Source organism: Agelaius tricolor, unplaced genomic scaffold, assembly GCF_023055355.1.
Source record: "Agelaius tricolor isolate 1412-34295 unplaced genomic scaffold, bAgeTri1.0.p SCAF_3, whole genome shotgun sequence".
NCBI classification, from domain to species: domain Eukaryota; kingdom Metazoa; phylum Chordata; class Aves; order Passeriformes; family Icteridae; genus Agelaius; species Agelaius tricolor.
The window spans coordinates 12,403,953-12,429,488 of record NW_027269263.1 but is presented as its reverse complement, the minus strand read 5'-3'; the positions used below and the strand labels follow the sequence as shown (position 1 = coordinate 12,429,488).

Genomic DNA, 25,536 nt, shown 5'->3' with positions numbered 1-25,536 from the left:
TTTCCATCTTGCTTTTTACCTGGCCATTATTCTGCCTGACATTCTCTCTTAAAATGAAGCTCTAAAATCTCGATTTTTGAGAAGAGGAGGTTCAGTAGTTAAAGATTGCCAAGCATATGTCCAGATAGCTCAGAAAGGGAGAAGAAGCTGCTCCTAAAAAAGATACTGTATTAATGATCAAGTACAAAATCTGCTAAACTTAGGCTTAGTCTGCAGTCCTGGAGTACCCTAAGGCAGCAGGTTTTTGGCACCATTGTTACTCTGTATCTCACTGACTGTATTATGAAAAATATATCCTGGTCATTTGAGCAGGACTTGAACTACCTGGGGTTTCTGTGAAGGTCTATTATGTCAGAGAAATAACAGGTAAAAGTTAAAGAAAAGTCCTATTTTGAGAAGATCTGTATTTTCAGTAGTATATTGTACAACGAGATTTGCTTTTAAACCAAATGATTTTTCTCAAAAATGAAGCACAGAGCTTGGACATGGCCATCCTTGAAAATGGGAGCTCTTCACTTCTGCAAGTTCAAGGGCAAAGATTTCTGCCACGAGGCAGATACAAGAAGAACAGGATGTAGCTGAAACCACAAGAACTGTAGAACTGTGAATGATGGCCATCAAACATGACAGTTTTCTTGCCTGATTGTTTCCATCCATAATTTTGTGATTATTGTCTTGTTTGTCTTATTTCAGCATGGCCAGAGAGGTGGAAGAAATTGTAAGAGCAAATGGAGCAGTGCCAGCCACTGTAGGTATTTTAAGGGGCCAAATCCACGTGGGACTCACAGATGAGGAACTGGAGTTCTTGGCAAGCAGTAAAAACGCAGTTAAAGTGTCTCGCAGAGATTTTCCTTTCGTCCTCAGCCAGGTATGGTGTGCAAACTTCCTAGTGTTGTCTTTCCTAGTAAAGTATAGCTGCTTTTCTAGCAACAGTATAGTGCTCTCCAGCTTCATGCCAGGTGGCTTTGAAACCTCTCAAAAATATCATGGGAAGTGGTATCCTATGATAAACACAAAAGTGGCCCTTACTAGACTCAAAATCTCCAGCAGGGTAAGGGAATAACACACATTAAATAGGGCTCCTGAAAAGTCATTCTGGTTGTGCTGGCAAGCCATGGGCACTTGGCTAAGAATATTCTTATTGGCTTGATAGGACATTCTCTCATTGCATGTAAACTATGTGACACTTAGGCCATCCCGGGCTTAAAGTGGCAGCTAAAGGTGCCACTAGCTGCCTGTGGAACACTCTGGACAGCAAAGGCCTCTGCTATCAGGGCAAGAACAGCTTATATAGCAGGGACAACAGATGATTCACAGAATATTCTGAGTCAGAAGGGATGAACAAGGATTATAGAGTCCAGCTCCTAAGGGAATTACTCTGCCTTTGGGCTAAAAGAGTATTTGTGTTAGAATTTCACTGCTGAGCTGCTCACAGACCACAGCTGTGGCTGCTCCTCCATGTCACCCTGGGTGCTGACTGTGACTGGTTGTTCCCTGACAGGGCTTGTCCGGTGGCACTACCGTGTCTGGAACAATGATTGTGGCACACAAAGCTGGGATCCCTGTGTTTGTCACAGGTGGCATAGGAGGTGTCCATCGGCATGGGGAGAACAGTAAGAACATCAATGCATTCTACTTTTCACTCTGTTGCTACAGTTTCATTCAATTCCTTCTTTTTCCTTTTTCCCAGCCTGTCCTACAGCAACTGTCTGTTCAGAAGAATAGTTAACATTCTTCTTGATCCAAATAGAGTTGCTTTCTCCCTAATGTCCCCTTTCCAGAAGCTTCCAAATATTCCTCTTGAGCCCTGCACAGTTGTTAAGGGAGTGGAAGTTTCTCTTTATCCTTTGCTCACACGGGGTTATATTGATATTGTTTGGTGCAACAGGAGCTGACTGCACCTCTGCCTCTTTGTAACGTCTGGATAACCTGATACTGGGTGCCAAGCACAGTGGTGTTATCAGCTCTCTCAGCTGAGGAGAAGAAGAGCCTTGCCACAAAAGAGTGTGCTCTGTGTTAGAGGTGTGTTCTCCTCTCTGGAAGATGACCCAGTCTTGGCTGTACAGTTTGTGGCCTTTAGGTGCTTTCTCTCTTCTCAGCCATATATATTTGCAGCACAGCCCAAGTGCAGTGCCTTTTCATATGCCATCCCTTTAGATGTGATATAAATTCCAGACCAGGGAGTTTCCTGAGGTTCTCCTGTGCTACTTTCTATTTTTTGCAAGCATTGTCAGTTCCAAACTCAAAATCTACTTCAATGGTATTGCATCTCCTTGAATCTTATCCTTGCTGTGCAACACCTTTTCCTTTCTTTTCTACCAAATTTTTGCATGTGTTTTACCAATGTGATCAAAGAGCCAAGAGATGGAGTACAAGGCTGCACCTCTGCCCTTAGTCATGTGCCTTCTTTTTATCAATACCTCTTTCAATCTCAACACCTAAAGTCATGAGCTAAACCTTTAATATTTGCTTGTGGATCGAAGCAGTTTTAAAGTCAGGCCGTGGCATCCTGGGCATATGTGGCTTTTTAGGAGGTCAGAGCTCACCAGCTTGGAGTACAACACAGTCACCAACTCAGTGCTGCTTGTCCCTTGGCAGCTCTGGATGTGAGTGCTGACTTGACAGAGCTAGGACGAACACCAGTGGCTGTTGTATCTGCAGGAGCCAAGTCTATCCTTGATATTGGCAGGACACTGGAATATCTGGTAGGTAGCACGGGCTGTGGTGTCAAAGTAGATAATGTTCTTTGTGCACAGTGGCATTGAGATGGGTCCTAAGCCAAAGATTTTCAGAAATTGCTACTGAGAGGATGTGAAGCCATATTACAGTTCTGTAGTCCTGGGGCTGTACAACCACTTGGCTGCTCCCTAACATAAATCCATCCATGTCCAAGGGGCTGTTCCAGCAGCTGCTCCAGCTGAGGCCAAAGGTAGTGCTATCCATGTCCTTTTGCTTTGGCATTAGGTTTGCTTTTCCGGGATGATGCTCCCAGAAACTGATGGATCAGGAAAGCTAGATCCATCAAACACTAAATTCAATTCAGAATTAAAAAGGGAATCAGATGATTTTCAGCAGTCACCTTTTAAGGTTTGGCATGTTGGAAATCACCAGGGCCAGCATTCTTGATGACAGCCAACATTGATATTTCTCAATAGTAAGCAGAACTCATTTATATCCTGTCAGTTCACGACGTGTCTTCAGGTCCCAGGGTGTTGTCTTGCACTCAGGATGGTGCCAATGACAGCTGCATGGCTTTGGATCAGCTCCAAGCACACACAAAGGATGCACATGCCTCCTCTGCCTCAGTGAGCCAGATCTGATCTAGCCACTTAGCATGTCTGGCTCTTGGTGGGAGGATGGAATAGAACGGGATGTACAAAAATGGCCACGACCTGGGCCAAAGGAAGGCAGTTTCTTTCTGGGTAGAAGGAAAAAGTCCCATTCTTCAGTTTCCCTCCACTGATCACCTGTTTTTCTCACCTGCACTGCTGCAGGAGACCCAGGGTGTATGTGTGGCTGCCTTTGGAGAATCAAGAGAGTTCCCAGCCTTCTTCTCACGCCAGAGTGGCTTCCAAGCACCATACCACGTCCAGGATGAAGAGGAGGCAGCTAAACTCATTGGTGTGTTTCAGATGGCAAAGTCCCATGTAAGGTCCTGGAAAGGAGGGACACAAGAATTACCCTGGATGAGGCACTTTCTTTAAGTCTGCAGAAAAATTTGCTCTGAAAAATGGTGTCATCCCACCTCCCCCATTCCTGCATCAAAAGTGCTTTGAAATTACAGCAGCAGGGAAGTCCAGTCTTTATAGCAAGTGAAACTGCAAGCCAGCTGCAGCCACTTGGCATGCTCATTTGTGTTTTATTCCACCTGGTGAAGTGGAGGCAGCATGTAATAATATATGGACAAAAACAACTTCTGGGCCTTTAGAAGGGGAATCAGTTTAAAAAAGAAAAAAACCCCACCCCTTTGCCCCTTTTACTGTGCAGACAGACTCAAAAGAAATAGGCAGATGTGAATTGGTTGGAAAAGATCCTGATCTTGGGTCAGCTAAGAACTGGAGCTTGAGCTCTGAGGCTTCCTCCACCTTGTGCCCACTCTCCTCTGTCCTTTTCCTTGAGCACCTGACTTCTCCCTCCAAGGAATGCCACTAACAATATTCCCATCCTCTCGCAGACAGTGCTCTGGGGCTGGGCCTGAGCAGCGGGGTGCTGATAGCAGTGCCCTGTCCCCAGGAGCGAGCTGCCCAGGGCCAGGCCATCGAAGAGGCCATCCAGCAAGCTCTCAGCCAAGCCAGGTGAGAAGCAACCTAAGCCTTTGCCTTTGCTCAGCCCATGGGCTTGGGGGAGCAAACAAATCCAGGGACACTGCTGCAGGAGCTGTAGCACAGCTTAACCTTGCGCATGGGTGAATCCAGAACTTATTTTCAACTGTACCTTTAGCTAGCCCAAAGCTTTTTTACAGGACTTGTTATGGTATGTGGTTATGGAGTTAAAGTATCTGCTGGCAACAGTGCTGCTCCTCTGATGCCATTTCAGCTCATCTGTGGGCATTTTCTTTATACTTGCAGGTCCAAAGGAATCACAGGCAAAGACGTGACCCCCTTTTTGTTACAGAAGCTCACAGAATTAACTGATGGGAAATCGCTGGACTCTAGTATCCTCTTACTAAATGGGGGAAAAAAGAAAGCACTCTAGTGTATTTTCTATCTCTTCTGATAATGCCTGGTAGGAAACACTGTCACTTTATTGATGGTCTAGCAAGGAGCAAACACTTCGGTGTCTGCAAACAGATGAGAGTTTAGCACCTGCATCCTGATTTTTCAGGCACATCCTTACTGCCTTCATCCCCTTTTACATTAAAAACTGGAGGGCAGCACAGATGGCAGCTGGTCCAGAGCCCAAGGAAATCCCTCAGATCTGACCCTGGAGCTTGCCTGCTCTGTGATGGAATCTCTGGATGCTGTTGTCTGTGCTGGGGTTGCACACTGGAAGGTCCTTGGGCTTCCCAGAGCACAGTGCTGTACATAATTCACACAGTGCTGCCTTATCCAACCTTCCCTGGGGGTGCAGAGAAGGAGAGAACTGGAGGACACACAGCCCTGGGTGAGCAGGAATCCTACTGCACAGCAAAGAGAAAGCAGAGGTACTGGCTGGGATGCCAGTGTAGGATCTGGGAGAGCCAGATTCACATCCAGGCCCTGCTGCCAGCCCTCTAGGAGACCTGATCAATCAGGGCAGAATGGCAAAGGCATTTTTGGAAGTAAAAATATGCAGCCACAAAGTAGGGCTTTCAAAGACTCTGATACTCTGCTCCCAGTGCAATTTGCTAAAAAAAATTGCTTATAGTGACTTGGCAAAATCTCAGTAGGTATCTCTTTCTGGAAAAGATGACCAAGATCCTCTAAGGTTTTTAGGCTCTCTGCTGTAATTTAAGTACTTCACCTTCTCTTCTCTCTGTGAAGTCTTTGCTTCTATTCCCCACCTATCAAAGTCAGGCTTCCTCTCTGTGGACACTGGGAGGAAGAAGGTGAATTAAAAAAAAAAAAAGAAGAAAAAGAAAAATATGGGTTTTCATGCAGCATTGTTACCCACTATACTTGTCCTCAAAGGATTATGGTATGGGGGATCAAGCCTACAGTCCCAGAATGTATTTCCTGCTTAAGCTTCTAACAGGTCAGACTCACAGGTATTTTTAATTTTCCTCAAGAAACACTCAACAGACCTTGCACTGATCCAGAACAATGCCAGAGTGGGCAGCTGCATTGCAGTGGCCCTCAGCAAACTGCAGAAAGCCAGAAGGAAGAGGAGCCAGCCTGGGCAAAAGGACATGACTGCACCCCAACCAGTGAGTCCTCTGCTGGCCTCCACATGATGCCTCTCTGCTGACAGCACGAGATAAATTTATATCTGTTCCCAAAAGTAAAAGATGACTCAGCCAGGGACAATCATTCTCCCTCACGCTGTCAGACATTCTCCCTTTAGTTTCCCTTGTTATTCTTGAAAGATAAGTGTCTTCTCCTCTTCCCCTTATCCACATTTACAAAGAATAGACACTGACAATGGCTTGATCTCATTAAGTCTTAGACCATCAAGGCCATTAAAACTTGAATCACCTTTTCACCTTTTGCTGAGCCCTTATGTACAGCTTCATCTCTACAGCTCTTAGTACCAGGGAACTTGTGACTACAGGAATAGACCTGGAAGAGGGTGGGGAGAGATATTTTGAGCTGCTGAGCCATAAATATCTCTTTTTGTTGGCCTCTTGCTCATGATTGACAAAATCACAAGAGTTACAGCACATGCCAAACAAGATCTACTATAACCCTCATACTCTACTCACTCTCTTGGATTTTGTCTGTGCCATGTAACTTGCAGGAAATCTCCTTTAGGTGGTCTTTAGACATGAAAAATTTTCTAAAACCCATTTGCAGTAAGATTTGTCAACATAAAAGAGGGCAGTGACTCCAGAGGCAATAACCCAGTATTTGATGAGAAAAAACATCTGTATGTCCCCAAAGAATCTGGAAACTTCCTGTTTGTGGAGCTAAACTGCTTATTCTGGCTTTGTAGGACAATAAAAGAAGTGATCTGTAAAGTGTCACTGGGTATGGCAATTTCTCCTGGGAGCTTGCAAGAAATTACTGCATTTTCCTGCCCACTTTTTCCCATTTTCTTTTCTTTTTTGCACACCAGTGCTTGAATGTTTCTGAGGCCTGGTATATCACACAGGGAAACCATCAGCATCCCTGTGTGTCCACTGCAACATCCCACCTGCCACGCTGGGCCTGGCTGTCAGCAGGCATAATTCAGAAAGCAACAAAGAGAAGAGGTTTTGATTCTTTCTGATTTGGATTGTACAAAGCTGCATCTAACTATTCAAAAGAAGCACTTGGCCTTACACTGTAAATGAGAGAGCTTTCAAGAGGGTGGGAAAAGTGACTAGGCAAAGCAAAGAAGATTTGGAAACTTTTTCCTGAAGTCCTTCCAACCACTTTTAACCTCTTTCTTCCCTCTTAAAGGTGGTGATTGGCGGTATCAACGTTGACTTTATAGCCAAGGCACAGAACCCTGAGATCCTGGTACTGTATCTGTAGCAGTTTTCTTAGCACCAGTGTATTTCCAGCTGCTTTTACAGGAGTGCCAAGCCAAAGGGGTTGGGGGGAAGGGGTTATCCCTGGATGACATCCACATGTGTGTATGCACACACTTGGGAGTGCTGGCTGCTTGGTGTGTTGTTTAGATGGACAATGGAGTGATACATGCTGACCTGCTCTGTCCCCAAGGTGAAAATCACCATCCCTGACACTCAAGAGAGGGACAAAGCAATGTAACATTCATAGAACCTCCACATAGTGGGGAAACCCCCAGGTAACCCATCTGAGACTGTCTTAACTATGGGAAGCAGCACAAATAGGAGCAAGAGTCTCTGTGCAGAGTACTCATGAAGGATTTGAGTCTCATGCACACACACAAAAACCAACAAAAAAAGGAAAAAAAACCCTGAAGATGGCTTTGTAAGTTGGAACATTTTAAATGTTACCAGACTCCCTTTGTCTCAATTTGGGTTGAACAAGAAGCAAACAAGAAGCTAAAGTGGACCAAACCTGGGAGTCCCCCATGCAAATGACAGCTGTTTGCATGGCCTGTACAATTTTTGTCAAGCTGTACCAAGTACTGCAGATTGAGGTGGTGAAGCTTGCTCAAAACTTCTTTGGTGTCTCAAATTACCCTGTGATGATAGCCAAGGCAGGAAGCTTCTGCCATCAGATGGGACAGCCTGTGAGGACCTCTCAGTCAGACAGGGGAAATGTCCTGGGGAAGCTGTCTGTAAGGAATTTGGATATTTAATGATGCAGGGGCCAAGCAGTGTTACAATGGTCAAGGGTGAAATATGCTGTGGCATCAGTTATGAAAGCTTGCAAAGGCAAGAGTTCAGCTGCTTCAGCTGAGATGTAACCAATACCATACACAGCCTACACTCAGCCAGCAGGCAAGGAGCTGAGCTGTGTCCAAGGAAAGATAAGCATTCCTTGGCATGTCAGACATGAGTGCAGATTTCTGGAGCACCCATAGCATGGTGAGGGGGCCAAGGACCTGTGTAGGTCCCGCTGGGAGCAGCTGACAAGGGAAAAAGGGGGCTTTGAATATTGCATAAAAAAGTGAGATGTTAGCCACCCTTCTGCCTTCAGCGAGCCCCAGAGCTCATGGTGCATCATGGCTGGGATCCACTGCCAAGCCAAGGAGGATTTGGGAACTGCCAGCCAGAAAGCTCCTGCTGACAGCTACTGTGGTTAGGCACAGAGGAAAAGCCTCTCTCAATATCACTCTTTTGGCTTTTTAAAGACAGATTTTTTTCAGAGAGCTCCACACCCAGCAGATCCCACCTTTATGCTTGCTGGATTTGTTGCAGAGCACTGGGTACCACTCCCTCCTCGTGCTGTCTCAGCAGGAAAGCAGCTGTGTTCTGGCCTGGTTGTAATTCCCACATGGCTTTCAAGGCTACCCAGAAGCTAAATGCTTAATATGTAACTATCTGACCTGCTGAGAAGGATGAACAGTTTTGCTCAGAGAAAGTTTCTGGAAAAAGCATTATGGTTATCATTCTCTCAGGATACCCAGAAGCTGAGCAGAGTCTCATTTTCACATTAAGAGTTCAAACCTCTTAAGACATGGAAGAAGGTTCCAGATACTTCCTCAACTCTCTGATACTTTGCCAGAAAGCATCAGCCTGGCCTCATTTCAGATCACTTTTAGCAAGCCCATTTTCACCTAAATTCTTTAATCTGGGCCAGCCCCATCCAAACCCAAGAAGAGATTTCTGGATACCACTCAGTTACAACTGAGTTGGCAAGGTATGAAGAGAGCCACTCATTTATTTTTCTTTAAGAGCCAGCTGCTGGTTTCTCTCTCACTGTACCCAAAGAGACATTTAGCATCTTCATTTTTTTAGGCCCTGTGGGGTTCTACAACAGGAGAGGTCACCCACAGCTGGATCCCTGAGTAGGAGGCTGCTACATCTGCTCTTAGGGCAAGGCTAATAAAAAAGACACCCAGAAGCTCTGCCTCTGGGGTATTTGGGGAGCTAAGAGAGAGGATCAGCATGCCAGGCAGCAAAAGGAGCTAATGAGTATATTCACCATTCCTGAAGGCATCAGTTTTAAACCACAGATAATGGAATTACATAAACCACAGTTTGTGCTTATTGCTGATGGCAGCCAGCACCCTCTTTAAAGACTGAAATAGGACCCAATGCTCAAAGCCATGTTGTTTGACTCACCTAAAAAAGCACCCTTGCTTTGTATTTTGAGGTGCTGAGGTTTGGTTTTTTCCCCCCTTGGCTGCCTGTATTACAGAGAGTGAGCTTCAGAATTAAAATAGCCAAAGTCACTTGGCTTTTGAAATCTGCAACTCTCAACAGGATACAGTTGCAGATGGAAATATCCTCATTCCCAACAGTACCAGTGGTAATTCCCAGGGAGCACAAGCAAAGGCAAGGGAGGGGCATTTGGCAAGGAGTGACATTTGCATATGATGAGGAGTGACAAACAGTGCAAAGATGGACAAAGGCCATCAGTTGGTTGCTTATACAGAGGCAGTTCTGCTCAGGTGGCCTGAACAGTTTAGGGCTTGGAGAACTGCCAGACAGAAAAGCAAAGGTATCAAAAATTAGCACCAGATTTTACAGACTACAGAACGGGGGAGAGTCAGAGCTAAGAAAGAGAGCCTGAAGGTCAGATGAGAGAAATAGATCATATTTAGATGGGAGAGCAGCCTCTCCCAGGGCTGGATGCAGGAGAAAGCATTGTGTGCAAAGAACAGATGTGCAGCTGCACAAAGGGAAAGAAGAATCCTTGGGGAGCTTCAGAATGAATTTTGAGAATGCCCAAGCCCAGGGATTGTTGGGAGCAGAACATTCCTTACAGTGAGATGGCAAGACATGTTCTTGGTTAGAATAGATAGTGGTGTCTACAAGCAAGGAAAATGTTGTGTGCAGGGCTGTCCTTGTGCACCTGGGCTGGTATAGGGCAGAGGGACTGGACCAGGAGCTTCTGCTTACAGGCATTAGGACTGCCAGTGGCAAGCTGCCTTCAGAGATGGAAAATAGTTTTCAGGATTTTATGAAACAAGAGCTCTAAAACCATTTGATAGTCAGATGAAGCCCAAATTGATCTGAGTACTAACTGATGTAATTCTTCTGGCAGAAGAATTAGAACGAGATGGGTGAGTGACTGCCTGTGTTCTGACAATTTGTCTGTGACAGAAAGGCAGATGGACAGAGGAGTGGAAGGCAGAGGCAAGAGAAAAGAATTTGGTAGCTGCACATGCAGGAAAGAAGGGTATTCTTAATGAGGGAGATGTTTGGGAAGCAATGGGTCAGTGAAGAACTCTTCAGTCTCTGAAACAGATCCTTCCATGAATAAAGTACAGAGGCAGTACAGGCAAAGATAACAAATCTCATTTTGCATTTAAAGAGGTAAATAAAGAAATAAATAGCTCATACAAACTGCTTAAGGTGGGAGCTAAGTGGCCTTGAAGGCAGAGCCCCAGCAAGTTTGGAGTCACAGGTTGTTGTGGGCAGGTGAATTCAGAGGTCTGCTCACACTGACTGAAACACTCATCAGCTACTCTGGGAGGTCTTAGAAGCAAGACCAAACTAGCAATTCATGGGGACACCAAGTGGGTCTTCCTTCCTTGAAAGCAGGCCTTTGTCATCAAACAGAAGTCCAAGATGGCTCTAGAAGTTTGTATTGCCCTCAGTCTGTGAGCTGGATGCCCTGTGCTCCCTCTGATTGCTGACCTATGTTTCAGCCATATCAACTTCAGATGATAATGGAGACTTAGCAACCATGCCAAGCAGCCCTCCCAGTTTTGCCAATGAACTGTTCTTTCTTCCAGGGCGGTGGGCAAACAAATGCTGGAAGAGTGAGACAAACCTTTGGCGGAGTTGGAAGGAACTTGGCAGGTGCCTGGTGCTGGGGTTTGCCTGCTGGTGCATGCCAGCTGTGATCTGGCCTTTGGGACTCCTTCCACAGCAGGAGAGGGGGAATGTTGACAAGATTTGGGACACATTAGGCAATGTACTAGTGGGCAGACTGCCTGGAAAAGGCAGAGCCCTTTCCAAGAAATAAGAGGGGAGGGAGTTGAGATCAGGAAAAGGAAGGTCCACAAATATGAAGTTAACTAGCACATGGTGCAGTAACCCTGAATCAAAGTAAATAAGCATCAGTATCTGATGACTACTGACCAGCCTCAGATTTAATTCATGCTAGGATATAGACACAATAGAAGTTTGCTTAGAGCAAGAGGATGAAAGGAATAATCACAGTTCCAAACTGATGTTTCACAGTTCCACATCCCATGGACAAAAGGAACTGGGGTACAGGATGATATATGATTTTGTTGAGCTAGGTCTTATAAGCTCTTGGAAATTAATATTACATTTAAGATAGCTTAGCTACTTTAGAAGGCATAAAATTAGTAGGGTGGCTTTTGTGGTAGTGTTAGAAACAGAAAAGTTTTATTAAAAGGCAACATAATAAAACTTTTTACAAAGAAAAACTGAGTTAGATGCAAGAGATTTTTGCTCTTGGTAAAGCACTCTACAAAAGCAATTAGTTTCTTTGTTCTCTTTTTTCTAGTAAATTGCTTAGGTGAGACTTTTTAGCTTTTGTTTAATTGGCTATCTAAGTTTTAAGTAAATTTTTTTAGGTTTTGAGGTGTTTTTTACTTAATTAAAAAAACCCCAAAACTTTTAAGCTTTTTTCTTTTTTAAAAAACCAAAAAATAGTTTTGTCACTCTGTTAGTGTTCAAAACCACATAATCACATAAGCGATTATATGCGGTGCTTTTTATTGAAGAGCTCTGGGAATCGGGGTGATTTCCACCCAAATCTGATTCCGACCATACATTCGAGGTGAATGTGTTTTATACTCTATCATTACATAACTTTCATGTTAATTATTAAACTTATATTGTTCTATTGTATGCACAGATTTCAGCTAAACATAGCCCCCTTTAAATTTCCAACACAGTTTCTCATGATTCTTCTTGTGGTTATATAATAATTATATTTAATTACTAAACAATCATCACATCTAACAATTATATCTTTTATCATACTGCTTACTCAGGTGCAGTGATCTGAGAAAACACAAAGCCTAATATTTTCAAAGACTATTTTTAACATTTTCCAGGGCTCCACTATCAACTCTATCAACAAAAACCACATTTTTATACAGGAGTTACTGTAGAAGAAGAAAGGCTACAGTCCTCTCCATGGGAAAGGAGCACACAGTACCTGTGGCTCCACCACAAGCAGCAGCAGACCAGTATTCTGGTACTGAAGTTAACAGAGACAGATTACAAAAGAGATTTTAGGACTATTCCAGCCTTCAGACATTTCCCAATCTCCTAATACATATCTACTGTCACTTCAGATCACTAATGAAGAAGCTTGAGTGGAAAAAAATCCCTCAAAATACCCACGCCACCCACGGAGGTACAATGTGTGGTAACTTGAAAGGAGAGGAGGAAGGGTTTCCCATTAATACTCTCAGATTCAGTGGTTCTAGTAAGATACCATGGTGGGAACAGCAGTGTGGGAGGGCCAGCACCAGAAAACACTCTGCTCAGAAGCAGTGTGGGAAAACCCACATGCCTGTGATGGTAAAGGAGATGATGCCAGAAAAGAGCAGAATTTGCTTCCCCCTCTTTTCCTCCACTCCCAGATGTTCCAAATAATCCTAAATTTCAGGGTGCTGGTTCAGCTCTCTGTAGGACACCTCACTCAGCCCTAAGCAGTCATTTACTGCAGCTGCAGCTCAATTTCATCTTGAACATCCTTCTAGGCAAGGACTGTTGAGCATTAAGATTTTCAGGAGAGGGCTTTCCCAGAGACACCCATGCTGCACCAGCTGTCACTGTGCTCACAGTACTCTGGTGGATTTGTTAACAGCTTTTGTTTCCATTTGCTTTTTAGACTGTTTAAGCCGTCTTGGACAAGCTCCTCTCCTTTTATCAGCCGTGGGGAAGGATGAGCATTTAGAGTCTGTCCTGCACTACTGCCACCACATGGTATGTGTCACAGAAGTAGCACTTCAGAAACTTGGAAGAGATGACAATACACAGAGGGAAAAGTCTTCCCAACCCTGGCAGACATCAGAGCCACCTTCCATCAGGCAAAGATGGAATTCAATGCTTCTTTAGCTACAGACAATTAGAAGGCAAGGAACCACCTCCAAAAACAGGCTAGGTGTGTTTTGGAGTCTGAACCATGGGCTCTGAATTCAGCTCCAGAAAGTAGTGCTTGGAGGAGGTAGAGGTAAATCAGGAACAACCACTTACAATTCTAGTGAAGGCTAAACAAAGCAAGAAATATGCAAACCTTGAATCTGAGGACACACAAAGCATTGCTAAAACCAACCTGGTTTAGTTAAAGCCCAAGACAGAGAAAAATGTGACACTGGAATTGCAGGTTGGACACCTCCCCAGCTCAGAGGACAGGATCCTCTACAGAGCTGCATGTACCACTTACCTGTGCATAGGGGAATGCTTGACTCCAGCAGCAGTTTGTCCACAGGTCAGGGAGCTGGAGCAGCAGGAGCTCCCCAGGACAGCAAGGCAGAATATCAGCACCCCAGCAGGCAGCTCTATGGAGAAAAGGCAGGACTAGAGGCAAGGCAGGGTGTGGGTGCAGCTCCCAGGTGAGGCTGGTCAGGATCACTGATTATTATTAGTGCCCTCATGAGCATGGGATCCAAACAGAGCCCATGGGGCCTTGGTTCTGGCTGCCTCAGTGACTTGGCAAATGAATAAATCAGAATATGAACTCTCTTTTGGGTTATAAAGGCTTCACCATGGCTAGTCTATAATCTCTTCTCCACATTTGTGCCATTTAAGTGAGCAGTGTCCCAAGGGAAGGTGGACTTGCTGGCCAGCCACCAAGCAATCCTTGCCTGTAATAAAATATATTCCCACCAGTGCTGGAGAGGAACCTTTCTCTAAAAACTCCAGCTTCCCTGTCAGCTCCTGAGATAGATACATTTCTCTATCCACATGTTCTTTCCAAGATTTGCCCTGTGTTCCTTAAGCAGATCATTGCCAGGAGCCCCAAAGGAAGGACACCCCACACTCTCTGCCCCACTGCTGGGGGCAACAGGGTGTGCTCAGAATCAGGCTGGGCAGGCAGTGAGGCAGCCAACACAAGTCACTGCTGTCTGCAGAGTGGCACCAAGAGATGCCAGCCCACAGCAGCTGTGAGAATGGGTGACTGGAGCTGGCAGGGCTGCAGCCCACTCTTGTCTTACAGGAGACACAGCCTGTGGAGCTGCACAGAGGCAGAGACCTGCCACTCGTTTACTGAAGGATTGCTTTATCCTGCAGCATTTGTTGCATTGCAAATATTAACAAATAGCCACGTGCCAGCATTGTCTAGACTGAGATACCCCTGCCAGGCTGCTTGTCCCAAGGGAGAGCAGTGAGCTGGCACAGAAAGAGTGAGCTGGGGGTGGCAGGGAGGAGGAATGTGCTCAGTGTGTACCTGTCCTCCCTGTTGCAGGACATGAGCGGCGTCCTTCAGCTGGAGGGGGAGAGCACAGCCACTTACTGTGCCGTGATCAGCAGTGCTGGGGAGCTCAGCCTTGGCTTGGGAGACATGGACATCCACCAGCAGATAACAGAGCAATATGTATGCATTCCCTCAGAGTTATGAGCTTTTCTTATGAGAAAGAGTGTGGGCCTGTGACAAGAGGCCACTGGTGACGTTTGTACCGGGAGGGAATGGGTGCAGAGGGCATGGGAGATGCTGAGGTTAACCCCAGACACTGGCCACTGGCACAGCAGCACAACAAGCCACCAGAGCCCTCTATTACTGCTGACCCAGATGGAGTTTCTATCTGTATCTGGTTTATAAATATCACCACTACCATCATCCATGATATGCAGGCCACAATCCTCTTCTTTAACTTGTCCAAGCTAACTTAAAATTTTGCATCCTAAAGCAAGGAAAAAATCAACCTGTATAACCCTAACCCATATTTCTTCCTTTAGGGGAAAACAGAAAAAAAAGTGGACAGAACACTGGTTAAAGCAAATTTTCCTGTTCCATCCCCTCCCTACCATCCCTGTTGTTTCTACACACTGAGTTGTATCAACAGAAACTGTTGCTCAGCACATCCAAACATTCAAAAACATCAGGGAAGCATAATGGCAGCAGTGATTAAAGAGTGATTCAGTGAAAGCCCCATCACTGCAACCTCCTTCTTTTATTGACAGAACAAAAGCTTGTGCTTCATGACTGACAGCAACATGGAAGTTAAGTGCAATTTACTCACCAGTGGCATCTCCATGAGGTGGAGCTTTCCTAGGGAAAAATCTGGTTATTACTCCCACTTCCATCCTCACCTTGCCTCCCCAAAGCCTTGGCACAGAAAACCATTACATGAGGGATTAATTCTCCTGAGCTTTACAAAGCAGCTGTGATCAGTGGAAATTCTGAAGCAGTCTTGTGCTGCAGAGTGCATTTTGGCAGCCCCTCTTCCCCCCAAGGCTGGCAGAGACCCGGGGGGATGCTGTTCCAGTGCCCATAGCAGTGGCCTGGCATCCCAGCAAGTGGCTGTGCAACCTCAGAGAGCCAAAGGAGAGAACAGCAGCTCCCTGCTCCACTGCTCCCCTGAACCCCATCCCTGTGGGATTCAGTGGGACCCAGGAGTCAAACACTGTGCTGAACAGGCTGTCTTAGGAGCCACTGTGCAGAGAGGACACCCAATGGCACACACAGTGAGCGAGGCATGGCCCAGGGAGTCCTACAGGGACATTAAACAGCAGCATTCCATTTCCCTGTAGTGCTCCAGCCTGGACCAGCAATTATCTTCCTCTGCTGGAGGGGCTCTGCCAGTTGAGTACAGGCCCTAATGACCAGGAGCAGGGAAAGGGAAGGGGAGGAGATGAAGCAAATGGAAAAATCCATTTTCCTTAGGGAATCACTCTTTTAGGTTCATGCCTGCACCTAAAGGCTGGAATACAAGTCAAAATGCTACATGAAGTCTGACTAGCAATGATTTTGTCCCTCTGCAGTGACTCAGGCTGTCTTTCCTGTGTGTCCTGGATTTTAACTAGGTGTCCCAGTTCAAGGAGAACCTGTGTCAGGCCCCACTTGTTTGCATTGATGGAAATGTGCCTCTCTCCACTATTCAGTACGTCTGCCAGCTAGCTAGAGAGCACCAGCTAGCAGGTAAGGAGAGCTTGCCCTCACAGCACGTGTGCCAAGACAGTGCAGGCACATCCCTGCTGCTTGCTGGAGATAACCACTGACTGTCTGACATGCTGGCTTATTCAGCACCACTTTCTGTACTCTGCCACTCTGCTTCAGATGTAAAAAACATTTTGGATTTCTCTGCAGTTTTCCTCTTTCTGCAGCTGAACCACATTTCCTGAGGCATGGTTGGTAAAGCCCTTGAGCACTGCCAGAAGGCCAAGGAATGCTGCTCTCTGAGCTTTTAATCTCAGTGTGAGTGGCAATTTGAGCACTTCTGCCAGTTTGAGCAGCAATATAGTTTGCTTCTCAGAGAAAGCACTAAAGCATCTTTTGAGAGGAATTCTCTTCCATTCCCATAAAATAAGTGCCCCCCCTCCACTGGTATGCTGGGGCCCTTTCACAAAGCTTCCTAAACCTTTGGAGTTACACCTTCCTTTTTAAAAGCAAATCCCAAAGAAGGACACAGTGATCTAAAAAGCTGGCAGAGGCTCCAAAACCAGTTAATTGGAGGAACAAAATTGGGGTCTGGTTATATCAGCCAGAGCCAGAAGCAGCTGTCTCATTGCTGGACACTGAGAAGGAAATCTTGGGAGACCTTGTCCCAAGTTTGGGGGAGTGAGTATCTTATAAAGGTGTAACTCATAATTTAAAGGTGTAACTCTAGTTGTGCAGATTATGCTAAGTGTTCTCCACTGCATCCTGCTCTGACACAGAGACGAACCACTAATTAATTAATTAACTAACCAATTGCATTGTTGTTTTGAAGTGTGCTATGAGCCAACAGATGAGAACAAGGCCTCTAAGCCATTCCTCTCAGACAGCTGGAAAGCACTCACATACATTTCCCCCAACCTGCAAGAGCTGAGAGCAATAAATCGGACCCTCGGGAGCCCTGTGCCAGCAGGTATTGAATAAGAAGGGACAGTCAGACTTTTAGATAACTTAGATCCTGGAGAAGAGCATTTTCTGCTTCAGCCTCTAAAACAGGCAAACTGGGTTATAGCATAGTGGGGATTCATAAGTGCTCATGGTATCTTGCACCTTACTGCCATCTCTGTCTGGGCTGTATGGATGGATGAGCCAGCAGAGACCACAGTAGGCCTGGGATGGCTCCTTGCACAAAGCCAGATGTCCCATTTGCCTCACTTCATCACCTAAACAGGAGTAATATCTGGTTTGTCAATGTGTCCCTGAAGCATGGTGCTCAGAGGGCACCTGTCCCAGCAGTACCACCCTTTCCAGAAATGGCACACCCCACCAAATGCAGATGGAAATCCAACAGCATTGAAACAAGGAAGCCATGCTTCCAGACAGCTTTTTGATCTCTACAGACACATGCTTAGTCCCATGAGAATTGGGTTCCTCAGTATAGAAGTACAGCGTGGAAGTCTAACTCTGGAGAATTCCATGTTTCCCATAATATAAAGAAAAAAAATGTTACCAACCACATCTCAGAAGTGCCCATAAATAGTAGAAGTGCCTATAAATAGTAGTAGAAGTGCTCATAAATAGGCTGCCAGCCCACAGACAGGCTGGTTGAGGACCTTTACAGTTGGAGCACATTTTTCCCTCCCCTCTCTCTGAAGAGCTGCCATCCAGGTTGGAGGATGTTGTCCAGGCTGCAGTGGCCCTGGCCTGCCCTTTGCTGGCCCACCTGCAGTGTGTGGTGGTGACCCTCGGCGCTCACGGCGTCCTCCTGTGCGGCAGGAGCCTGGGAGGGAGCATCTCCCTTCATCCAGGAGCTCACAAACAGGTAAGGGCATGGAAAACTAACTCTGAGCTCTCAATTGCTTCTTTCTTGGGCCATATGGCACTGTTGCTATTTCTGGTGTCGTGGCAGCAGTCCTGGGAAACGTGGCATCACTGCTGGAAAATGTATGTGTTTGGGGGGGTGGAATACACAGCTCTGAAAGCAAATCGAGTTCTCTGTCCCTGTGCTGCTGGCTCCTAGCAGCAGTGTTTAGAGTCAGCTAGAATTAAATGTGCCATGTGAATATTCATGAGTGCGAGCTTCATTTGCAGGAAGCTTCATTTAAATGATCAAAGTGTGAAAAAAGATTATTGCCTTTTTTCCAGCCTTTTCTTTTCTTGCCATCCCTGCGGATCTGGCATCAGGCACATCAGGCCTCACCAGCTTGGGCAATTCCCACTGACTTCCCTTCCCTCCCCCCACAGGCTGCTGCTGCCAGGCTCTGTGCTGCCCACTACCCCGCCATCCCCATCAGCAGGGAGGAGATTGTCAACGTCTCAGGAGCTGGTGACAGGTATATCCTCGCTGCTTTGTCCTCTCCAGCTGCATGTGCAAGGGCCATAATCGGATTCGTTTGAAATTCTACTGGAAAAGCAACTGCTGCTTGAGGAAGAGACATTAAGGATGAGACCAGGGCTGGTTACAGTGATTCCTTGCAAAGCTTGCTAAAATTGTCCCCCGAAGCATCTTGGAAGCCAGGCTTGCCATTATTAGTTTTGCTTTTCTTCAAGATCCAAGCCTTTCCTGGCAATCTAAGAATTCTGAATTACTCTGGGCTGAGCTGCTAAAAGCAAAGTAAACCACCTTACATCAAAGCTGTCTTACTAACTAACTGCCTTACTTCCACTTCTCCAATGGAAGTGGAACTGCCACTCAAGAGCTAAAATGGCCTTGTAAAAGCATTTCATCAGGTTCTGCATTTACCTCTGGCAATTTTGAAGCTCTTGCTTCAAAGGAGTCTGCTGTATAATTCGCCTGGCTGTTCACACAATGCCATACATAGAAGTGGGAAATGACAGCTATTATTCCTAGCCCCAGTGATCAACTCTCAGTCTGTCAGAGTAATATTTTATTATGCTCCTTGTTAACTTGACAAACTATATGTAGCAGTCAGGTTGTTTTTTTCTTCTTGCTTCATATGTTGCAATAGTTGATTCTGTCCTTTCATTGCCTTGAGCTAGACCAAAAGTCTGTGTGTGACAGATATTTCCTTTTCCCTTTCTACTCTTACCTAGCAATAACTCAACATAGCAACACTTTTCTCTCTGATCATTGTCCAGAATGAAAAGGATTTTGTGGGTTTTTTTTTAAACATAGAGAGTCCTCAATATTTTACTTAAAATCAATCAATAACTTCTTGCCAAGCTGGTGAGCCCACTTGACACCAGGATGTGCTGTTTGTGTCCCAGATCACCTCTGAGGTGAGCTGACTCAACTGCAAGCTGGTTTTCTCCAAAGAAGACCAAATGGTTGTTTGGAGCAATAGGTGTAAGAACAGCAGAGGAATGTGGGCTGGAGGAGTGTCGTGAGGTCAGCCTGACCTAAGGAAAGCTCAGCTTTGCTCACTACCTTGGGCAGGTGTCTCCAGCCAGCCCCTCCAGGGACACAGCCTCCCCTCTGCACCATCTGCTCAAACACAACTACTCCTTACTGCAGGACAAGATGTTTTCTAGAGGCTAATGCAATGAAATGTCCTTCTTAGGGGTTCCTTTTCCATTTTAAAATTCAAGGGAAGACCGAAGGTGAGATAAAATGCACCACTGCCAACCACCTCCACTGAGTTACACTAGGGAACCTGGCAGCTTGTTCTTCCTTCCAAACCTATGTGAAAGCTTGGGGCCCATTACTGCTCCCATTCTTGAAGTAACATTGGTCTGGAAATTCCTCTCCACAGAGTCCTCAAGGCCATGTGGGGGAATTTTCAAAGCCCCCTTGTTCATTCAGGGTTTTAGTTCCTAATAACCCTGTGAACCTTGAACTCTGGAAATCCCTGCTCTACAGTGTAGGAGTGCCAAAACAGACTGGAAATGCCAGGACACTGCAATGCCATTCAAGCCATCTCCACAGCATATAAACTGGTTCTGTGTCCCAAGCCCAGCCTGGTGGCACTTTCAAAGGGCTATTGTAGAAACACAGAATGCTTTGGGTTGGAAGGGACCTTTAGTGGTCATCCAGTTTGAACCCTTCTGCAATGAGCAGGGACAGCTGCAGGTTGATCAGGTTGCCCAGAGCCCCACCCAACCAGGGATGGGACATCCACCACGTCTCTGTTCATGTTTCACCATTCTCACTGTAAATAATTTTTTCCTAATATCTAAAATGTAACACTTTCTCATCTTAGACCCCACAAACCTTCACACTTTAGAAGCACTGGTCAGGGGATAATGCAACCCAGAAACAGTGACCCAGGGCACTTCATGCCTCCCCTCCACCCTATGGCTCCTCTGCAGTTCCAGAGCTCTGCCCATGAGCTGAGCATGTGTGCAGTGTCTGTTTGCTCCTTGCCCCCAGCTGCCATGACAACCTAACACCACATGCTCACACATGGCATTGCTAGGGGATGCTCCCCCAAATATTTACTCTCAGCTCCTGGAGCTGTTGAGAGATTGAACACTTTGTGGAAGTCATAATCTTCTGTGCCTTTGTTATAGATAAGAAGATGTTGATGTAATTAGGTGGAGTGCAAAATAAGGGCTCTTTTTACCTTGCCCATAGATTTCCTTATTAATCCTCCCTGCCATCACATTTTCCTGTCCTTGCTTCTTTCTCTAAAATGTGATTGTCTTGTCAGTTCTCTTTCCCTTCTCTGTCCTCTCCTAGCTTCTGAACATTTTTACAGTAGTTGCTGTGAATAGAGTCTCCCAATCTATCCCAAACACTGCACTTACATCACTTTTACTGGGAAATCTCAAATGAAAAACCATAGCAAATGTTTCCCAAAAATCTGACTTTCCAATGTAATTTCAGCTTTGGATTTCTTTTTCCAGCTCTGCCTGTTGTCCCTCTCACATAGATACAGAAACTTTGTCTCTCACCCCATCCAACCCTTTGGGGAGAGGAGGCACCAATATAATGAGGACATAATGAGGCACCAACAAAGAGCAGATAAGTGACAAAATAACTAGAGAGCAGGGGAAAATTAAATTCTTCCCTTCTTAGGCTCTTTTCTCCTGCCTTGTCTGAAAAACTGAGAAGAGAAAATGTGGTACAAGAGGAAGTATCTCAACTTCTCAGATGAGAAGAGCAAAAAAATGCAAATAAATGACATTATTTGGTACTCTAAAATAGATACAGAAAAAGCAAAACACATTCATTGCAACCTCAGTGTTCCTGTGTGACACATCCTGCTGCTGTAAGTGCTGCCTGGGATCCAAATGAAAGCTCTCACAAATGAACAGCCACATTCCTGGGTTCAAAGCTCTTCTCCCCTTGTTCAAAACCATCTTTCTTTCCCTCCACAGCTTAATGGCAGGAATCCTTGCAGGGGTGCTTGCTAAACACGACACAGGCACGTGTGTGAGGATGGGTCTGCTGGCTGCCAGCTTGTCTCTCCGCTCCTATGAGCCCATTTCCCCAGAAATCAGCACTTCCAGTGTCAGCCAGGAGCAAGTCAAGAGCAGGAGCTGGCCAGAGGCAAAGGTATGGAAGATGGACTAGAACACTGTGCCTTTCTCATCTATCACCTCATTGCACTTGCAGCAATCCTGTTTTCAGGAACTGGACTGTGTTTTGAGCTTTGAGAACTTTTATCTGCTTCAGTCCTGAGTAAACCCTCAAGAAAGGAGGCCCCTACCCAGGGAACTCCTGTGGAATGAAAAGCTGACTTCTGGTCTTTCAGACCTCCTGGTTTTCTGACCTCCAGGCCTTCTAGATTTTCTATTGAGGGAATTTTCTCTTCCTCCACCTTGTGTCACTGTTGTCCATTATCACAGTAGCTCCTTTGTCATTGGCTCCTGGATCTTCAGGACCATGTCTCTTCAGCTGGGCCCAGCAGCAACATCTGCTCTTGCTGTTTACTCTTTCCTATCCAAGAGGTCCCATGGATCACAACCTGTGGCAGGGTGCAGCTGGCAGGAACATGACACTGTAGGATAACCTCATCCATCTTCCCAAGCCAGCCAGCACACACCACATCTTCTTGCTCTGAAGTCCAATGCCCCTGGAGACAGTAGGCAAGACAAAGTGAAGAGTGACCAGGGACCAGCTGGTGGCCTTTAAAAGATGACAGCTCCTTGTTCCACGTGCCTTCCTCTGACCTTGGAGCTTCCTTCCTCCTTCTTTAGTCCTGAGTATCAAGTCTGAAGCAGAAGAGATCTGAGGGATCCAAGGCATCTGCCATGGAAGCCATGAGGAAAACTCAGCTTCTCTCTCTAAGCCTGAAGTGTGCACAGGATGCAACTGTGGGTGCTAACATAGATTGGTGAACACTGAAACTCATTAAAACTGATTTCCAGTAGAGTTGGGTCTTGGTGCTGGCTGGTTCCTGACTGATAGTAAACCTGCAGTACAGACCCACCCTCCTTTTCATCCACAGACCACAGTCAGACCCCGTGGCTGAGGAGCAGCTCCCTGGTGTCTGACACAGCGCTGAGGTTAATCAAAGTGCTGTGTCAGGGCAGCTCTAACATTGCTCTCCTGGGTGGGCTCTGCTGTTTAACCAGTGAGCTCCCACTGGAATGGATAGAGGCATTAACTGGGTGCCCTTCCTCCACCTGAGCCTACTGCCACCAGGCTCATAGCAACTCCTTCCCATTGAGCCCACCACCTTTCCATCAGACACACAGGCATTTACCATCAGCTCTCCTTTACTAGAACCTTGCTTGCAGCTGTGGTTCAGCTGAAGGATTCTGTGCTCAGATGCCACATACCCATGTGTGTACCCTGAGCAGGGACAGGCTGGCTGTGGCAGAAGGGTGCTGGGATGTTTGGGAACACAAGGGAGGGGGATTGGGGCCCACGTAAGCAGCTGGGTTTGCTCACAAGCTGGAGGTGGGACACAGCAGGGGCGGGGGAAAAGGGCTGTGCCCCCAGGGTATGTCCCTGCACTATAAAAATTACTTTGGCTTCATCCAGAGTCAGGGGAAAAAAGCAGCTTCCACCTCTGCTACTGACTCCAGCAGCCTTGTCCAGGCAGGAGAACCCCGAGCAAAGGCAGGACCTGAGGATGAATGTCCAGGCACTGGCAGTCACCACGCTCCTCCTGGTGCTGCTCTGCCCAGTCCCAGCACTGTCTGGGGTACTGGGGAGCCAGGCTGGCACCCTGCAGAGGCAGGCAGAGGCTGGACTCCCTGAAGAAACCCCTTGGCCACTTGGAGATGGAGGTGACAAGCTGCCTGGGCAGGGCTCAGAGAGGAGGACCCACCCTCTGGCCAGTGCATGGAAAGTGATGAGAGAGGCACACCCCAGCTCCAGGTCCCTCAGCAAGGCCACAGCCAGGGCTCTCCTGGGCAGCGGGGAGCAGGTTGCCCCTGGCAAGCCCTGGAGGCTCCCCCTGCAGCCCTCCCGCAGCAGGACGGCCAGGCTGAGCCACCGCCTGAAGGACTACGGCAAGTTCAACAGCGACACGGTAAGCACAGCAGGGGAGAGGGTTTGGGCCGGGGGTTGCTGGATGGGTGGGGCACCAGTCAGGATCAGACAGGACAGCAGGACATGCTGAGCATGCCATGATCCTGCAAACACCAGGTAGAAAAAGTGTTTTTAAGGCCATTCCTCTTAAGATGCACGTAAAGGTGCCAGTCACAACGTGGCCTCTCAACACAGCATGGGTGTGGGTGCTGAGAAGGGAGTGGGGCAGGGCCACCCCCAGATCCCCAGCTGGTACCTGGCAAGGCTTAGAGCAGAGCTGGTGGCTGTGAGCAGCTCAGGAGGAGAGTAGAGGTCTGGCTGCAGTTGTCCCCGTGTGCTGCCCCCAGAGCTGCAGGGACAGTCCTGCTCCAGCCCCAGCCCCTGCAGGGTTCAGGAACAGGAGAGGAGCATTCCCTGCAGTGTTCACTCCCCACAGTGCTAACAGAGCTCTGCCAGCTCTGCAGTGGGGGCACCATGCCCTGATGCCCTGCTGGGGACAGCTCCTCTCAGCACAGCCTTTCTCTGCCCATGGGAAATCTGCTCCACAGGCTCAGCACAGCATCCCACAAATAACCAACTTCTCCTTTATCAAACCCAAACCACACTTGGTGGCACACGAGTAGACCTTGCCTTAACCACAAGTGCTGGGTGACGCCGTGCCAGATGCCACTCAGCTGGGGTGGGAGCCACCACAGCAGAAGGGCAGAGGCACTGGAGGGCTGAGTTGTGGCTGTGGTGGCCAGCTTAGAGTGCTCCCAGTGAAAACCAGTAATGAACTGGCCCTGGAAGCACTTCCTTGGGCCCCAGCTTCTCCAGCTCCTTGCAGTGAAGCTGCTGCTCTAGTCCCTGGTGAGCTGCTTGTGCTGTGACTGCAGAGTGATGATGCAGCTGTGACTGGGCTGGTCCTGGCTGCCATGGACACTGCAGCCCTCACTTCCCTCTCCCTGCAGCACTCCTGCCACAGCATCCAGTCCCGGCCCTGCCAGAACCCCTCTGACTGCGGTGGCTGCCTGGGGCTCTACACCTGCAAGCTGCCTGCTGCCACCTGCCACCTGAAACCTGTCTCCAGGCAGAGAGGTGAGTTCTAATCTCCTGGAAACTGGCAGCAGGGATCCCCACGTGCAGCAAAGTGCAAACAAACCCCCTTGGCTGCAGCACTCCAAGCCCAAGTCTGACTGCCCTGTGAGGGCTGGGTCTGGTCTCTCGACTGCCCAGGGCTGTCTGTCTGTCCTGCCAGCTACAGAATCAACAACTGCATGGTGGATGGGACATTCCCAAAAGTTTCAGGGAGGGCTGGGATTTCACAGGTGTCCTGAGCTGTTGCAGGATACCAACAGCCTGTGCTGGAAAACCAAGGAGGGGTACAGAGCTTGGGATTTAGCCAGTAGCAAGTGTAGTCCTGCACATCAAGGGCCCTGCAGAGCTGCACACATTGGTGTGTGAGAGCTGTTTAATTAGGCAGGAACTGTCAGGGAGCAGAGATCACAGCTTTTAATGTTTAACCAGTGGCCTGATTCTCAAGCACCCTTTGGTACATCCATACTGCTCCCAGATTGGCCTCTTCCCTCAGCATGTTTGCCTACACCCATGTGCACATGGTCATGGAGCAGAAACTCACCCAAGGCTACCAAACACAGAGACCCAGCTCTGGTGCAGGAAACCCCTGGCAGGCAGAGTAGGCAAGTTTAAGGTTTGTGTACAGTACAGAGAGTGTGTGTGTGTGTGTGTGTATAGCACATAGGGCATCCCCAGTGTATGTGCTCTGTTCAGTTCTCTCTGATCACCTGCTGCTGGCAGCCTCCAAAGGAGGACACACAGACCCATGGTCACACCCAGCACAGATGATCTTATGGCTTTTCCTTACAGGTGGCTTCCTCCAAAGCATACAGAGCCCTTAGATGGAGAGTCAAGCTCATCTCAGAGCAGCACAGCTCAAACTAAAGCTGAAGAGGTTGTCCTGCAGCT

At 47.2% G+C, this 25,536-nt stretch overlaps 1 protein-coding gene across 6 annotated transcripts in view; it reads left to right on the top strand.

Moving 5' to 3' along the window:
• Positions 1 to 22,464, top strand: part of LOC139587848 (uncharacterized) — a 29,276-nt gene extending 6,812 nt beyond the window's left edge. For 5 of the 6 annotated variants that reach the window (XM_071422486.1, XM_071422484.1, XM_071422485.1 and 2 more), the window contains 16 exons: positions 694 to 868; positions 1,502 to 1,613; positions 2,599 to 2,705; positions 3,495 to 3,621; positions 4,175 to 4,295; positions 4,569 to 4,654; positions 5,721 to 5,845; positions 7,020 to 7,079; positions 10,897 to 10,963; positions 12,981 to 13,075; positions 14,559 to 14,687; positions 16,118 to 16,232; positions 17,023 to 17,160; positions 17,843 to 18,009; positions 18,432 to 18,520; positions 21,468 to 22,464. In XM_071422486.1, the coding sequence (XP_071278587.1) occupies positions 694 to 868; positions 1,502 to 1,613; positions 2,599 to 2,705; positions 3,495 to 3,621; positions 4,175 to 4,295; positions 4,569 to 4,654; positions 5,721 to 5,845; positions 7,020 to 7,079; positions 10,897 to 10,963; positions 12,981 to 13,075; positions 14,559 to 14,687; positions 16,118 to 16,232; positions 17,023 to 17,160; positions 17,843 to 18,009; positions 18,432 to 18,520; positions 21,468 to 21,663 (1,909 nt within the window). In that variant the 3' untranslated portion in view covers positions 21,664 to 22,464. The remainder of the gene's footprint in view (positions 1 to 693; positions 869 to 1,501; positions 1,614 to 2,598; positions 2,706 to 3,494; positions 3,622 to 4,174; positions 4,296 to 4,568; positions 4,655 to 5,720; positions 5,846 to 7,019; positions 7,080 to 10,896; positions 10,964 to 12,980; positions 13,076 to 14,558; positions 14,688 to 16,117; positions 16,233 to 17,022; positions 17,161 to 17,842; positions 18,010 to 18,431; positions 18,521 to 21,467) is intronic. The other variant, XM_071422489.1, reaches the window with a different exon arrangement.
• Positions 22,465 to 25,536: the final 3,072 nt, after the last annotated feature.